At 42.1% G+C, this 15,454-nt stretch overlaps 1 protein-coding gene across 1 annotated transcript; it reads right to left on the bottom strand.

Moving 5' to 3' along the window:
• Position 1: 1 nt before the first annotated feature.
• Positions 2-14,966, bottom strand: si:ch211-117c9.5 (sodium- and chloride-dependent creatine transporter 1). The gene is made up of 14 exons (XM_044351296.1): positions 14,294-14,966; positions 12,583-12,885; positions 9,034-9,165; positions 8,568-8,901; positions 8,161-8,293; positions 6,740-6,874; positions 6,489-6,592; positions 3,920-4,044; positions 3,681-3,793; positions 2,246-2,386; positions 1,816-1,918; positions 1,628-1,728; positions 1,378-1,548; positions 2-1,180 (listed from the first exon to the last, which is right to left on the bottom strand). Exons 1-14 carry the CDS (start codon positions 14,322-14,324, stop codon positions 1,052-1,054), a joined length of 2,055 nt encoding a protein of 684 aa, XP_044207231.1. The 5' UTR covers positions 14,325-14,966; the 3' UTR covers positions 2-1,051.
• Positions 14,967-15,454: the final 488 nt, after the last annotated feature.

Here is a 15,454-nt window from a genome sequence, read left to right as displayed (position 1 = left end):
ATCCATCTTCATCTGGTCATTTATTGCTTCTTTCCTGACATGGCATCAAGTCTCTTTCCCCTCCCCACAACCCTGTCTCCTGCTTTTTGCACAATTCAGTCTGAAGTTTCTCTCCTTCCCTCAAGGTGGAAATACTGATCATCATCCCCTCCAAATATTGTTAACACTGATTCACAGATCCTACAATACACTGGATACTTAAGTTAGTTCATAACACACAGTTGGAAGTGGTGATGCATTGTCTCTTTTTGATTATTATTATTATTTTTTTTTTTACAAATGGAAGTTATTTTTGTACAGTTAATGAAGAGAACACAGTTGGCAGAAAACAATAGCCAAAGGCAATGTCATATGTAGATGAAGACACCACTGCCACGGTCCAACACACACTCCTTGCAGACACATGAGAACGCCCACACACACAAACACGCACACACAAAGATATACAAGCACACTCACGCGCATACATACAGGCACACATGTATATACACACACACTCAGACCATGGCACATCAGCAGCAGATATGAGGTTTCATCGGAATATTTTCAGTTTATGCTCATTCAGCACGAAATAGCATGACGGCTTGGGACGGATGAGGCTGCTGAAACCCTGACGGAGAGGCGAGAAAAAAGGGGAAGATATTGCAACTACACCGGACAACATCACACTCACAGGACGAGACGGGACGGAACAGCACAAAGGCGGGGAGCAGAAAGAGAGGGGAGAGTCAGCGAGGTAGAGTCAGAAAGCAGAGCAGGGGGGGATATCAGCCTGTGATGACTGCATGGGTGTGGGTGTGTGTTTCAGTTCTTTTCCCATCTAATCTTTGGTCCATTTGTCCAGGGGCTTTTTCATAGCTTTAAAACTTTAGAGTGTGTAACTAATCTGCGCTTTGCTCTCACCAGGCAAGTGTGGTGTGTATGCATTTTTTTCATAGTTTGTGTGTTCCTGTGTGTGTGTGTGTGTGTGTGTGTGTGTGTGTTTTGTGTGTGTGTGTGTACTGATGTTAAGAGGGCGACCTTGGCTCTGTGTTCTGTAGGGCTCAGCTCATCAGATGACACTTTCAAACAGGAGGGTGCTCTTGGTTCCTGCGGGTGGCAGCAGTTTGGCCTCGCTCTCTGGGGCGAGGTACTCCAGGTGATGTCTCCCCCAAACTGGGGTGGTCAGGTGCTGCCACCGCTACGTGGAGAAAAGACAGGGGCAAAAGTTATGTTGAGCTATTTAATGGACAGATGATTCAGCCTTCTCTAATGAGTAACAGATAGGGGAGGGAGGGCAGTATCTAAGGAGACACATTCCTCTTGATTTACTGACAATTACAAACAGAAACAAACACACAAGAGAATGTGTACGAACATGCACCCGGGCATACCAACCTCCCGCAATGATCCTTTGCAGCGCAGTAGCTTGTAGAGAACGGTAACTGGGATACAGAGCATGGAGGATAGGGCCAATGCCCAGCCAAGTGCCTCACCCCACAAGGGGTATGTGTACACTGTGTTGTAGGTCAGGGGCTTGTAGTTCACCACGTGGAACAGGAACACTCCCTATATGCACACAAAAATGTCAGCTGTTTGCAACTAGCAGGACATAACATATAGAAAAAACACACAGAGCAACACTTACCACACAGACAAAAGGTGTGATGTAGGACCAGCACCACTTCATGTAGGGTAGGGGCTGATAGCCAATCATACGAGCTACGTCATCCATGAAACGGTCTGCGCCTGACAGAGATTACATAAAAAGATGTTGAGATAATGTGTTGAATCATGTCGCTGTTTGATGCTGTGAATGCTGAGCTTGTGTCTCACCATAGACCCATGCAATCACCACACACTCCCAGAAGGCCTGCCACAGCAGAGTGATGCCACTGGCAGAGTAGTAGTCAAACAGCTGGAAGACATACATCCCTCCCTGATAGAAACAGAGAGAGCAGTCAGTAACAAGACCATCTTGTTAATACTTTATATGTGACCTATTTCTTCCCAGTTCATTCCTGACAAAAGCCATCAAGTACCCAATCCATGTATTTTTAAGAAGAACTCAAAGAATTTCATGCTTACAAAACTGTCCTGAATAAGCTCATGTAAGTGATTCTGGCTTTTCATCTAGTTTCTGAATGGTTTCATATTCAGCCTATTTGTTGAGCAGTAATCTGACCTCCAAATGATTGTGTATCTGACCTAATTTTGAATAACGCAACCAAATGAAACCTAAAACTCTGAGAAATCCTCACTGTACCTCGGTGACCATTGACATGTCGATGAGGAAGCAGATGACGCAGCAGATGGCCGCTACCACCTCTCGCCGCAGGGAGCCCAGGGCAGATTTAGGGGGTAGCATGTCCATGATTCCTGTGATCAAACCCTCTACCCCTACAAACTGGAAAAAAAGAAAAGAGACAGCAGAGAGAACGAGAGAGGGAAACTGTGAGACTGCAAGAGACAATGTCGATCTAAGTCTGAAACATGCTTCTGACTCTGTGAATGTGCAACTGTGTTCTGCACAAATGTCTGCATTGTTATCTAATAACATATTAAATGTGCATGTAACATCAATGGGTTCACTAGGTGACAGTGTTGGATAAACCAAACAAAAATATCCAAAAAACAAACACTAAAAATTGTTTTCAACCCCAGAAAACAAATAAATTTCAGTCTTCCTATGCAAGAATGGATAACAGCTGTGCAGCTATTTTCGCATCATTTCCTAGAAATAGCAGCACATGCACTGCCAATGTGGCCATGGCAGGAAAAAGTGAAAGATGGATGGAGAAGAAATGAGGGAGAGAATGGAAAGTGAGAGTAAATGAATGGACTGGAGAGCAGACAGACGCTCTCTGTGTGAATCAGACAGAAGCTCATTGACAAAATCCCTGAGCTGTAAAACAATGGATGTAGGCACTGGCTCAAACAGACACACAACAAACAGGCTGCTAAGAAATGCAATGCTAAAACTGGAAATGATGAGTCTAGACCATTGGACCCCTAGTGCTCCATGGTGTAACTGCAAGGGTTCTGTGAAATAATAAAATATATATTTTCAAAAGATCCTATGGCCTTTACAGACATATTGATTTCCTCAAATAGTGACCAGGTCTTTATTGACCTCAACTGCAGAAGGTAATAGGCCTTTATTGAAAGCAGGCTTTTATTAGAGGTAGGCCCTTATTTCTAATTCTCTGTTTGATAAGTATTATTGGTCATATTTTAGTATGAAGCCTTGTTTTGATTCGCTCCTGTTTGCCCTGTTAAAGTTACTGCATTATGCTGTATCTGTTTGAAATTAAAAGCATTTCAGTGGACAGAAACCCTTCATTTCTTAATAACACTTTACTTGATAAACATTTGCAGGTGTGTTGTGGAAAGCAATGTGTTGTGGAAATTGACCTGCAAGGTTCTGCATACAGCACTTGAAATGTAGCTACAAACAAACAAAGAAGGAGAAGAACTATTTTTCACTGTAGCATTAGCTATATGGAGAAATGGCTAAAGACAGATTAGCTATCTATTCTACATAAAGTGTTAAGAAGTGATACTGAATCAAAATGACAGCAAAAAAATAGAAACAAGTACTACCTTACATTAACATACAGTCCATCTAAGCTAAATGCTTTCTCTGCTGCTTTTCAAAGTAGATATTAACAATCATGCTCAAGCGTTGCAGTGAGTATTACCTGGCTGTCCAGGCCAAGTATGAGCAACATAAAGAAGAAAAGTGCTGCCCAGAGCGGCGCCAGAGGCATCAGAGTAACAGCCTTGGGGTAGGCTATAAAGGCCAGGCCTGGACCTGTGCATTAAAAACAGTCAGTCAGAAGCACATAGTATCAAGGACTTACTGCTACTCTTACTGTTAATACTCAGCTCCTTGCACTGTGTTTTAGGCAGCCAAATCGTGGAGAAGCTGTATTCTTACCACTCTCAGCTACCTTACTGATGTCCACGTCTTGCTCTGCAGCCATGAAGCCTAGCACAGAGAAAACCACAAAGCCTGCAAAGAAACTGGTTCCACTGTTAATGAGGGCCAGCACAAACGCATCCCTGCAGAGAAATACAGAGAGAAAGAAAGAGAAACAGAGAGAAATGGAGAAAACACAACACAGAGAATGACATTGGGAGAAAAGTTTGCTTCATAGCATGCTGTAACATGACGCTCACATAAGACACCCAAGACAAATATTGAAAGAGTTGGGCTGGGATGGTAAATAGGGGATCAATAGCAATTTCTCTGAAAGCTTCTGTTGTCTTTGTAGTTGGCATGTGGACAGCAAATAAGGCTATGGCAAGTCTCAAGGTCTGAGGGGAAAAGAGTGAAAGGAAAAAACCTAATGACTACTTGCTACATATAAATACCTCATATTATAATAATACATGCATATAAATAAATGAAAAATGTATGAGATCAAATTCTCATTTAAATATTAAGTCAACATCACTATTATCCTGTCTAAATAGCAAGGAATGACCTTCTGTTTATCCTGATAAGTCTTACTGGCAACACTGGCCAAGACTCATTTCTGATATGAAGACTGTATAAACAACACCCTGGTATTACACCATGATGGCTATTAAAACACTGTTGCAGCTGCGCTCTGCTGCAACCCCCACACGGCCAACCGTCAATAAACTCTATCAATCTGAAAAAGTACTCAGAGGAATGCTTATGGATGTGGATAATAAAAACAAGTGAGAGTCAGTGTTTGGGTTAAGAAAGGAAGTTCATATCAAGACCACAATAATTAAACAAGACTAAAAGTCTACAGCCACACCAGTGGCCCTGGAACGTTGAAATGCTCATCATGGCCAGAAAACAAAATTGTTGGATGGATGAAGAACGGGGACAAACTGACGTGCAAACTTGTAAAATTTTGCATTAAGGTGATGGGGATGTTTCATATAGACATTTGTCTACTGTACAAAGGTAATTTTAGGACATTTCAGACACAACTTGTCGGGCTCAGCTCTACGTTGTTAGATCTGGCTCAGCTTTCATCAGTCTAAGGTGTGCTTCGACCTCAGGCGTACTTTGGCTCACCTCTGCTTTGAGCTGAATGCTGACATTAGTGTACTATTATGCACATAACGTAATACATACATGTGCTTATACACAATATGTATAAGCATGTTAAGAAGTAGTGAAAGTTAATGTGCTAATAGTTAACATTTAACATTTTGGCATGCAACATTAGCGTTTTAAAGTTTAACATGTAACGCCTGGCTAAACATTAACTAATGTTAGCACATTAGCATGCTATGTTAGCATTAGTCCAGTGAATGTATCAAAGTTCACGTCAGTCTGTCCAGTGGTTCAAGATACTTTACTCTGGGTCAAAGTCTTGCACCAACATTCGGGCTGACTGACATTGTGATCCCTAAAGCTAGCTGTGTTGCTTATGAGCAACTGAACAAGACCAAAAATGTAGTCTTGAGTCCTAAATGTACCATACATTGGCATCCAAAAGCAGTTTATATACACATCTCACAGTTATTCCTGGGCTAGTCTAAGTATGTGTGAGAAACACAGCTGAGCTGACATACCTCAGAATCTGAACTCATCTTTCAACTTCCAATTAAGGTCAAGGCAGAGAAAATGTCAGATGGCAGGATATTCATGATGTTCCCCCTTCTATGGGCATTCCAAATATGCAAGCAGCAGAGTGCTGAGGTTGACTAAAATTATCCCTCTTACTGTGGTGGAGCTACCTACCTCATAAGGGTCTTAATATGTTTACATATCTCTGTCTGTTTTGGATTAACACATGCAAGCTCATCAACCAGTCTACAAAAACAGCAGCATTGAAACCAGCTGGAGCTAGAAACAAACAATGAAACTCAGGTTTGCATTTCATTAAGGGCCTAATTGACCTTCTATTGTACCAGCAATTTCTACAGCCCTTCAAAAAACCATACTGGAATGTTTTCCTGAAAATAAAGTACAGCTTGTTACATATTCAGGGCTTCAGGACAAAGCTAAGATTTCTCCTGGCAAACTATTCATATCTATTTTGATCGGGGAAATGTGAAATGCGAAATGTGAGTAGTGTGCTTGGAAGTCTTTGGGCCTTCGATCACAATTCCTGGCATACGCATGCATTATGTTCAAGACTAACAGCAGACTTTACAATATGGCCTTCAAAATGCAATGAGGAGAAATGGAATTGACCTTTAGTAACATGCTTCTTTGCATGCACTTAACACCCGTAGTACTTTTGATTATAAGTAATATCTTCTAGTCTCACAAGGAGATTCTACTTCATCTGACAGTTAGTAAAGACATACTGAGGTTTCTTTCTTCCTGTCAGCATGTCTGAAGTGAACGAAAGCCTAATTCTCGTGGAAATATAATTTTTTCTGCCTTGTTTGATAGTACTCAAGTGTACGGTCATGTGCAGCAGTCTGCAGAGTCTGGCTGATGGTGTTTGTGTTGATGTTGGCCTCCTTCCAGTGACAGTGGAGTCTGATTTTTATGTTGTGTTTAAACGTACTGGTAACAGTTGTTATGGAAGCGGTTGTAGCTGCCCAGCGCAGTCAGGGCACCCAGCCCGATGGCATAGGAGAAGAAAATCTGGGTGCCGGCATCAATCCACACCTACCACAAAGGGAAGTAACGTTTCAAAATCTTTTCATCTATGTGTCTTAGATGTCGATTTACAAATCTGTCATATTTTTTTGTCACTACACTACCAAAGACAAATGTACACTGATACTTAAATGCAAGCTTATGCAAACGTTATACCTGTGCTTCACCAAGTTTGGACCAGTCTGGTTTCAGGTAGTACACAATCCCATCTAAAGCTCCAGGTAGAGTGACTCCATGGGCCAAAAGGACAACCAGAACCAGGTAGGGGAACAGAGCTGTGAAGTATACAACCTAGAGAAAGGTGGAAAAGAGAGCTATGAAGTACACTTCTAGATACAGTGGAATCAATTTTTAGGATATATTTGAGGGTGGGGAGGTGAAGTTTGAGTGCTATGTGTCAGAACTGACATGAAGTGAAAGTAGAAATCGTCACAGGTTAACCTTTTAAAACATTTAAACTCATCACATTACATGAAGTAAGTACATAAAAAAAGATGTTGTTATATGATGAATTTAACAGGCTAGCTGGAACAGTTTAGTGCTTATCAATGTAGTCCATCAGCTATGGTCAAATGTTTCAATGTAACTGCACCTAAATATGTTTTTAGCACTTTGATTAAGCAATTACCTGCTTTGCAAATACTCATGTCTTAAGTAGAAGCCCATTAGGTCCTTCCTGTAGTAGATGTGTAATGGGCCCTGTCATGTTACTTTGAAGAAAAGGTAGCCTGTAAATGGAAAGCCAGACAATTTGTAAACCTCCTGCAATAGCAGGGGTTTTTGGCAGACCTTTTCAGAAGGTAGTCTTTGTCAAGTTATGCTGAGAAAGCTGCCCCCTGCTACCCAGTAGAAGCATCAAGTCCTAGTTAAATCAGTATGGTAAGAGCAAAGTAGTGAGAAAGCACATATTTGCCTTGATCTAGGGTGAACATGGGCAGAAAAGCCCCTTTCCGGGGAAAGATGGAAAGTTACTAATCGGCTTACAGCTGGCTGGCTGGCTCAATCTCCTTCATTATTGTCCCTTGCTCTATGAGCTTTGGCTACTCTGGAGATACAAGTATGCAAACACAGACATCTATCTCCATATGCTACAAAATAAGGATGCATTCATTATGCCAATGTATCACTAGATGGAAGTCACTCTGAACAATGCTTATGTCGATAATAAGGATCCAGGGATCAGTGGAAGATTATAGCCTGACTGACGCATTAAACTGCACATATACATTAATAAACATGAGAGAAAACAGGAAAAAAAGCAACTACATGAATTAGCAGATATTCAAAGAATACACGTGTGTGCTTATATTTGTGTTCATATGCGTTTCAGTCTAGTCACTGATCCTCTCACTATACGAAAGCTGATTTGGGGTCAAAGGGCAAAACGCTGCAATTATTTAAACCTTCACATGAAACCATGCAAATATTAATCTGCACTCCATGAACTCTCACAGTGGCAAGTAACGTTTCATGTACAGTGTACGTATAAAGCCAAAAGTATTACTCTGCACTCCATAAACCCGAACAGCGGCATGTGACATTAAGCATCATGAAATGTAAAGCAAGAAAATACCTACCTTGCCGGTAGATTTAACTCCCTTCCACATGCAGAAGTAAACAATGACCCAAGTGGCCATGAGACATAGCACCATCTCATAGCTGATGTCACCAGGCTCATGCAGCCCACCAGACAGACGGAGCACTTTACGTCTAGGAGCAAGAACACAGAGGTATGCCCATTAGAAAAGGGAAACAAAAGGTCTCCAAACACACCTGAGCCATAGTCAAAGACAAAGTAAATATGTGGACAACACATATTTACTTTGCAAGTCAAAATAAGCCTTTTATAGACTTTGTCAAGGCAAATTTTCAATTTAGGAGAAGGTGAAATGCAAATGTAAGCATTTTCAAACTTATAATTTTTCAGACTGCAGACATTCCGCTCAACTTCTCCATGACAATTTCAGGATAAGAGACAACATACTCCCAGAACTCGATGACCGGGGAGCGCATGCCCTCAGCCTCCATGCAGCTGCTGTTGAGGAGAAGCTGGGCTGAGGACAGGTTCAAAGGGGACGTAGAGGAGAGGTTGGAGGGGGTGGCAGCAGGTGATGGCAGAGGAGACTGGGCGGCACTGCGGTTGTGGCAGGAGCGGCGAAAGTCCTGTGTGCAGTTGGGGGTGTTCCAGGGGTGTCCACAGGTGGCCCAGGGCAGCGGGTTGGTGAAGGAGTGGAAGAGAAAGTAAAGGCCCCACACCAGAATCATAATGTAGTAGGTGTTACAGAAGAACACTATTACCATTGAGGCCAAGCCCAAACCTGACAGAAAGAGAGAGAGGAAGGCAGCGGAGGTGTGAAGGGATGGATTTTGCAAAGCAGAGGTGATTAACACATTAACCTGCTTCAAATGTGTTCTAGATGTGTCAGACACACTACCATACTCAGCGGTACCTTTGAAGAGGGGTGCGATGTTCCAGGCAGAGACTCCTCCCTGCTTCATGAACTGTCCCAGTGCAATCTCCAGGAAGAAGACTGGGATGCCCCCAATGAATACTATCAGCAAGTAGGGGATGAGGAACACCCCTGCAATACACATGGACATATTCACAAATTACACGTGGAACATTTGGTGTAAGTGTAAAACAATGATTACTCATGTTCCAAATTAAATAAACAGCAAGGTTTGGATAGCTAGTAGGAATAGATTAGTATTTGAGTGGTTTATGGTCCTATTGGTTACATAACAATGATAATAATGGTATCAAATCAATCAATTCCTTGTTGTCACACTCAAATGTTAACTATGGGATATTTAGTCATAATGTTCCATGCACCAAGGAAACAGAAAGTAGAGATAGTAAAGTAAAAATTAAAGTATTTTTGGGGGCATTTGGTATGTGACAAAGGTCTTGAACCCAATATGTTGCAATTACATGGTAAGAGACTTCATTAAACCCCTAGGTCTCCACAACACCCCATAGTAAGTTAAAGTAATTGCAAAATATAAATTAAATATAAATATATATATAAATAATATAATATAAAAATATAAATTTTATGGTGATTGATCATGGTAAGTTGAATCACACCTTTCAGATTTTATGTTTTGGTGTGTATTCACTGCATTTGTATGCAATAGAGAATAAAGACAAGGTTAAAAATATTAAACATAATACACCACTTTGACAATTGGAAGTTATACTAGCTACACATAAACAGAAGAAAATATGAGATAAAGGTCATGTTTAAAGTTTTTTTGAAAAAAAGGACACAAGCAGCACAAACACCAGCAACACAGCTGAGAGGAGCAAGAAGTAAAAATGGGCTAAAGAGTGAAAGCCAGGGACAAGGACAGACAAGGCCATAGATAAGAGATGCATTGAAAGACTATGTGGGAGATAACCGTATTGTCTCCCATTCCTCAAGTGTTTCGACATTTTTGGCAAGTATTGTCCTTGAACTTGAACGCTGCATAGTGAGGAGGCAGACAAAGGACTATCAAATGGACACGGCCCAAAGAAAATGGACTCCCGCAGGAGTTATTAGTCCTGATAGAAGTCCTGATAGAGACATCTAGGACTTGTTTCATTTTGATTAGTAGTGTTTAGCCCAGGGCAATTGGTTTGTAAACAGTGTTTCCTATAAATAATCTCCTTTGTGATTCTCATACTGTAGCAGAAGCTTGCTGTGATCAGAAACAGAGTAAAAAAAAGATATGAAAAAGGCGGCACGAGGCATTCGACTCAATTGCCATGATTTGAATAGTAATATAACTGGGTGATGCCAGCACAGTGCGCAGAGGGGAGAGAGTCACATGACCAGCTATGACGCAGAGCAGAGAAAGGCAAAGAAGAAAGGAGGGAAAGATAGATAAATCACAGAGGAGGGAGGCAGTAAAACTGGGACAACGCTGTGGTAGAGGAGGTTCAACAAACACAAAAATGACACACCAAGACATCAGCCTGGTCAGCTCTGCAACAGTGCTACTGATTGACAGTTTATGCCTCATTCAGTCCATCATTCTTTATGTCATTCTCTGAGTGCAGAGGGCTGTAGCCTTATAAGGAAACATTCATGAGCATGAGTCTAACAGAGAAAGGGGTGGGAGAGTGAGAGAGACAGAAAAGAGAGAGAGGGAGCGGGAGATGCAATAGGAGGCGTGAATGGAATGAGTAGAGAAAATGCTTTTACTGACATACTCCAACATACTGGCAAAATCATCGAGGACCTGTGTTCTTAATAGGCTTAAGTAAATCCTCTCTAATCATAACTGAACCAGACACATCAGGCCTAGCAGCTGAGTCACAAATAAATAAATAAATGAGATTTGCAAAACATTAATTCCATGCGTTTACAGTACATTAACCTATTGCTGTCTCCAATGGAGTGTGGCCTTGTTTCAATCACAAGCAGGTCAGACTAAGGGCCCCAGCTCTTATCTGATACCTTTATTGTGTTACAAGGTGTACCCTGGGTTGGTCAAGGACGCAAAATTAAGTACTGTAGCGGATGTGGCTTCCCTGACACTAAGGGGAGGAAAGAAGGGACGGGCACACACAGTCACAGGACGGGTTATTGTGTGACATAGCCATATGCCGCCTTATCAGGGAGCGAGTGGGAGAGAGCACCTTTGTATGCTACATGAGTGCTGGGCAGGAGCACAGGGGGTGGACTGTGTGAGGCAGGCCATTGTTATACGATACCAGAAGGTGGGTATCAGAGCCATGGGTCACAAGACACACACGCACGAGGGAGAGGGAGGGCTGGACTAAGACACACACACAGCCGCACATTCATTTTTTTATTTCAACGAAACACCTCATAAAAAATAGAGGAAGTGGGTAGGGCAGGGATAAGAGTAGTCAAAGGGTGCAGTCAGGGCAGGTTACCATTGGACAGGTTGGCACAGATGAAATAGGAGAGGGTACAAGGAAAGGCATAAAACAATTCAAGTAACCTCACGTGCTAGGAGGATTGCAGCAGGAAAACTGTAGAGCAACTTGTACTAAGTCTGTCTGTTAAGCAACGGGCAGCAATAATAAAGTGAAACCACGTGGGAGAGCATGGTGTTTAAGCTACGTGCTCACAGCCACACAGTCCCTGCTTTGAATCCCTATGCCACTATTATGTCTCACCACGCTGCCTTTCATCGTTCTCTTTCCCTCAGTGTAAATAAATCACAACTGTCAGGAGCATCTGGGTTGATTCAAACTGTTGTAAAAATTGACCTACATAAAATACTTGAACCATTCTTCAATTAGGGAAACTTCTTTTTTGAGGTTTTTTTTTGGAGGAAATGCACCTTTATTTCAGATCTGTTTTTTATTCTGACTTATTAATAATATTATATTATATTTTCAAGATTACGGAAAAAGTAAGAATGCTGTTTGTTTGTTGTTCAGCTCAGAGTTCAACACAATTACACCCATGAAACTAGTTGACTATTTTAGCACTCGAGGCCTGACCTTCTTTTAGTGGATACTGAACTTTCTCACCAACTACCCACCTCCTCCAGGTGACCCTCAGGGATGTATACTCAGCCCCCTTTTGTTCAGGCTGTATTGTATCTCACAGCACGTAGCAAGTCAATTAAGTTTGCAGATGACGCCACCATAACTGGGTGGATTATACACAAATATGTGGCATCATACTGGGATGAGGTCGAGGACCTTGCAGAATGGGGCACTATATGACTAGTTTGAATGGCGTGTTCATGCACAAAAAGCACTCTAATACAAGATACTTTACTTTAATACAACTCACAGTTTTACTATTATTGAAAATCAAAACCTGTCTACAACCTTTGCTTGTACATAAACACATTATAGTCATGTGTCTTTTTGAAAATATCAGCATCCTAAGTACAGTTAGTACTTCTCAAAACTGATCCAAAGATATTTTAAAGGGATACTCGTCATATGTACATTGTAACTTTGTTCATTAGTTTGCATGCATAACACCAGACAGTTACATTAACTACACAGTGCCACTAAAGCTCACCTCCTCCATTCTTGTAACAAAGGTAAGGAAACCGCCACACGTTGCCCAAGCCAACAGCAAAGCCCACACAGGACATGATGAAGTCCATCTGTCTGGTCCAGGTTTCTCTCTCCACCGCTGGTACTGCTACAGCCCCATTTCCAGTCCCAGCTGTAGCCCCATCCTGGCTCTGCGGTGGGCCAGCCCCTCCACCCTCACCGCACCCTGAGCCAGCTCCAGGCACAGGCACCAGGGGGCGAGCTGACCCCCCTCCCTCCTCCTCAGACAAGGTCCCTGCCTCCATCTGGGGGAGACTGATTTCACCTGGACATGACAAGGTGTACAAGGATCAGATGAGAGTGAATATATAGGCAGAGGAGGGAAGGAGACTTGGAGGAGGACAAATGGAAAGAGATAAGAGAGCAAGAATCTGAATGTCTGAGTGACACTGATGGAATATAAACATTCTTATCACAGATATATAAACAATATTTAAAAACCACACATGTTTAAAATATACACATTCACAACGCCATGTCACACGTCCGCACTGGAGACACATGAACCACAGTCTCTTGAATGAAAGAGAGAGAGAGACAGAGACTGCGTGTTTTCCATTCATTGCTATGAAGCGTCAATACAGCCTTGGCCAATTATTACAAATCTCCTCTAAGCCGTAACGGGGCTCATCATACTATCATACATTCATTAGATTTTTGTGTAAACTGCAATAACACTCTTGGATTTGGGTTAAAATCATGTTGCAGTTAGACTGTCATCAGTCCATGAGCCCTCCCCCGACGTTCATTCTCTCAGTCTCTGTCTCCCAGTCAGAGTGATTAGTGTGCTGCGGTACAACACAGTTGTAGAGAGCCAGTTCATGGTATATCTCAAGCTCCTCTGTCAGTTAAAAGAAACTGATTTTCCCTATTTCTCATAGACAACTGTATGAACAAAAGTAGACACATAAACACAAATAAATACAATCAGTCACTTCATTAGTGCCATTCCTTGGTATCAGTGCCAGCTGCTCTGTTGTGGATGCAAAGCGAGGCAGCTGAATCCAGATCAGAGCAGTTTGAGGGGGTGTGTGTGCACAGAGGAGGGGGAAAAAGTGAGGAAGGTAAGGGATGCAAGTGGCGATGGTGCCACGTACTAAGAGGATACGTGTGGTTTAGAATAATTTGACAAGCGTGACGAAAAGATGTATGCAGTACGTGTTAATTTGAGGTTCACCAACACAGATCAATCCTCATTTCTTTTCTGTTCTTGGGAAGAAATAGGATCCATCTCAGGAGGATAATCATAAATACACCTAATTTTACAAACAGCATAAGCCATAAAAAGCTAGATAATGATTCTGATACTTACATAAAACTTAACATTTATTTGTTTGTTTGTTTGTTTGTTTATTAAGTATCATCTGTATTCATTGACACCTGTCACTGGAGTTCAGCACAACATTTAACTGCTAAATGATTTTAATGAAGTTGAGTAACCTTTAATGTAAAGTGTAAATTGAGATAAATATATCCTTAGATGCATGTATATGAGTTGTGATTAGAAATATAGAGTGAGGCAGGTTAAGTGCTGCTCTTATCCTCAAAGAATAATATCAAAGCTGTGTCTGCTTCCATTCATCAGCATGTGGTTGTTTTAGCTAGTAGTGGCTGAATGATATAGTGAATAATAAAGCATTGTTAAGCAGTGGGAGGTTATGCATCATACTCACCGTGACCGTTCTCTTCCAACTCAGGTGACATATTGTCGGACGGCGGGTTAAAAATATTCTTTTATTAGTTAAAAAGCAGGCTGGCTGTAGGTTTTAGCCAGTGGCTGCTGAAGTTTTATAAATGTGCCTTGCTAACGAGGCACCCAGCGGGCTCAGGGAGGCAGACACAGAGATGTAGCAGCCACGATATGCAGAGCTCCAGTTGTCTTTTTTTGATTTTCTGAGTTTGTTATATTTCGCCTTCTTGAAATTTAAAAAAACGCAGTTTTTGTGATTATCACACGTTGGAACCCCTCAGCTCAGCCAAGAGATGGAAATTTTTCACAAAGCGCCGCGGTCAGTTCAGCCGTTGACAGAGAGGTGATTCAGAAGCAGTCGACGAAGCACTTGAAGGTAAGCCTGAAGAATCTCATGGATAACAGTTAAATGAAAATGATACTGCGCCTTAAGGTGAAGATTTCTTTTGTTTAAACAGCCAAGTCAGAAGTCCATGAACCTGTACGTGGTGCCGTGGCTCGACAGACGAAGAATGTGATCCGCTCCACGGTCCGTTAGCCGTGACGGACGCTCCCCCCGCCCCCCTCGCGCCGCCGTCTGACGTGATTGGCTGAAGGGACCCAGTGCGGTGCGCACAGCATCAGCAGCAGAGAGAGGAGTCACAAGGATGGGTTTATTACGCGCCAGACGTCCTTGACCTGAAACCAAAAGTAACTGCAAATGAATGGCCAAAGCGCTGTCTGATAGCGTTTTATGTCTCGACGCAGCGGGAACCGAGTAGAGGAGTCCCATCTTTGGGAGCAGGGAACACCAGGTGCACCGAGAAGGCTCCAGGGGTCACACAAGCAAAATTACTGTTGTCTTACAAAGTCTTCGGACTTAAAAAATTATTATTTTTTTAATGATTCCTCTCTTCTTCATTCATTTCCCAACTTTCAATGGGGCTACTGTTCTCTCACAAGAATGTTTAGGAACTGCGGTGCCCTCATGATTAGTTAAGATCTGTAGGCTCTATCCTCACCACCCTCCTTCCTACTGGTGACACCACTGTGGCTGAGGGGAAATTTTAAAGTTGTGAAATGTTGCCAAGCACATTTACTCAAGTAGTACACTATTTTGAGGTACGTGTACTTTACTTGGCTATTTCCATGTTATGATACTACT

The sequence above is a fragment of the Thunnus albacares genome, chromosome 5, assembly GCF_914725855.1.
Source record: "Thunnus albacares chromosome 5, fThuAlb1.1, whole genome shotgun sequence".
In the NCBI taxonomy this organism is placed as follows: Eukaryota; Metazoa; Chordata; class Actinopteri; order Scombriformes; family Scombridae; genus Thunnus; species Thunnus albacares.
The sequence above is the reverse complement of the archived record's forward strand: the minus strand, read 5'-3'. Positions and strand labels throughout refer to the sequence as shown.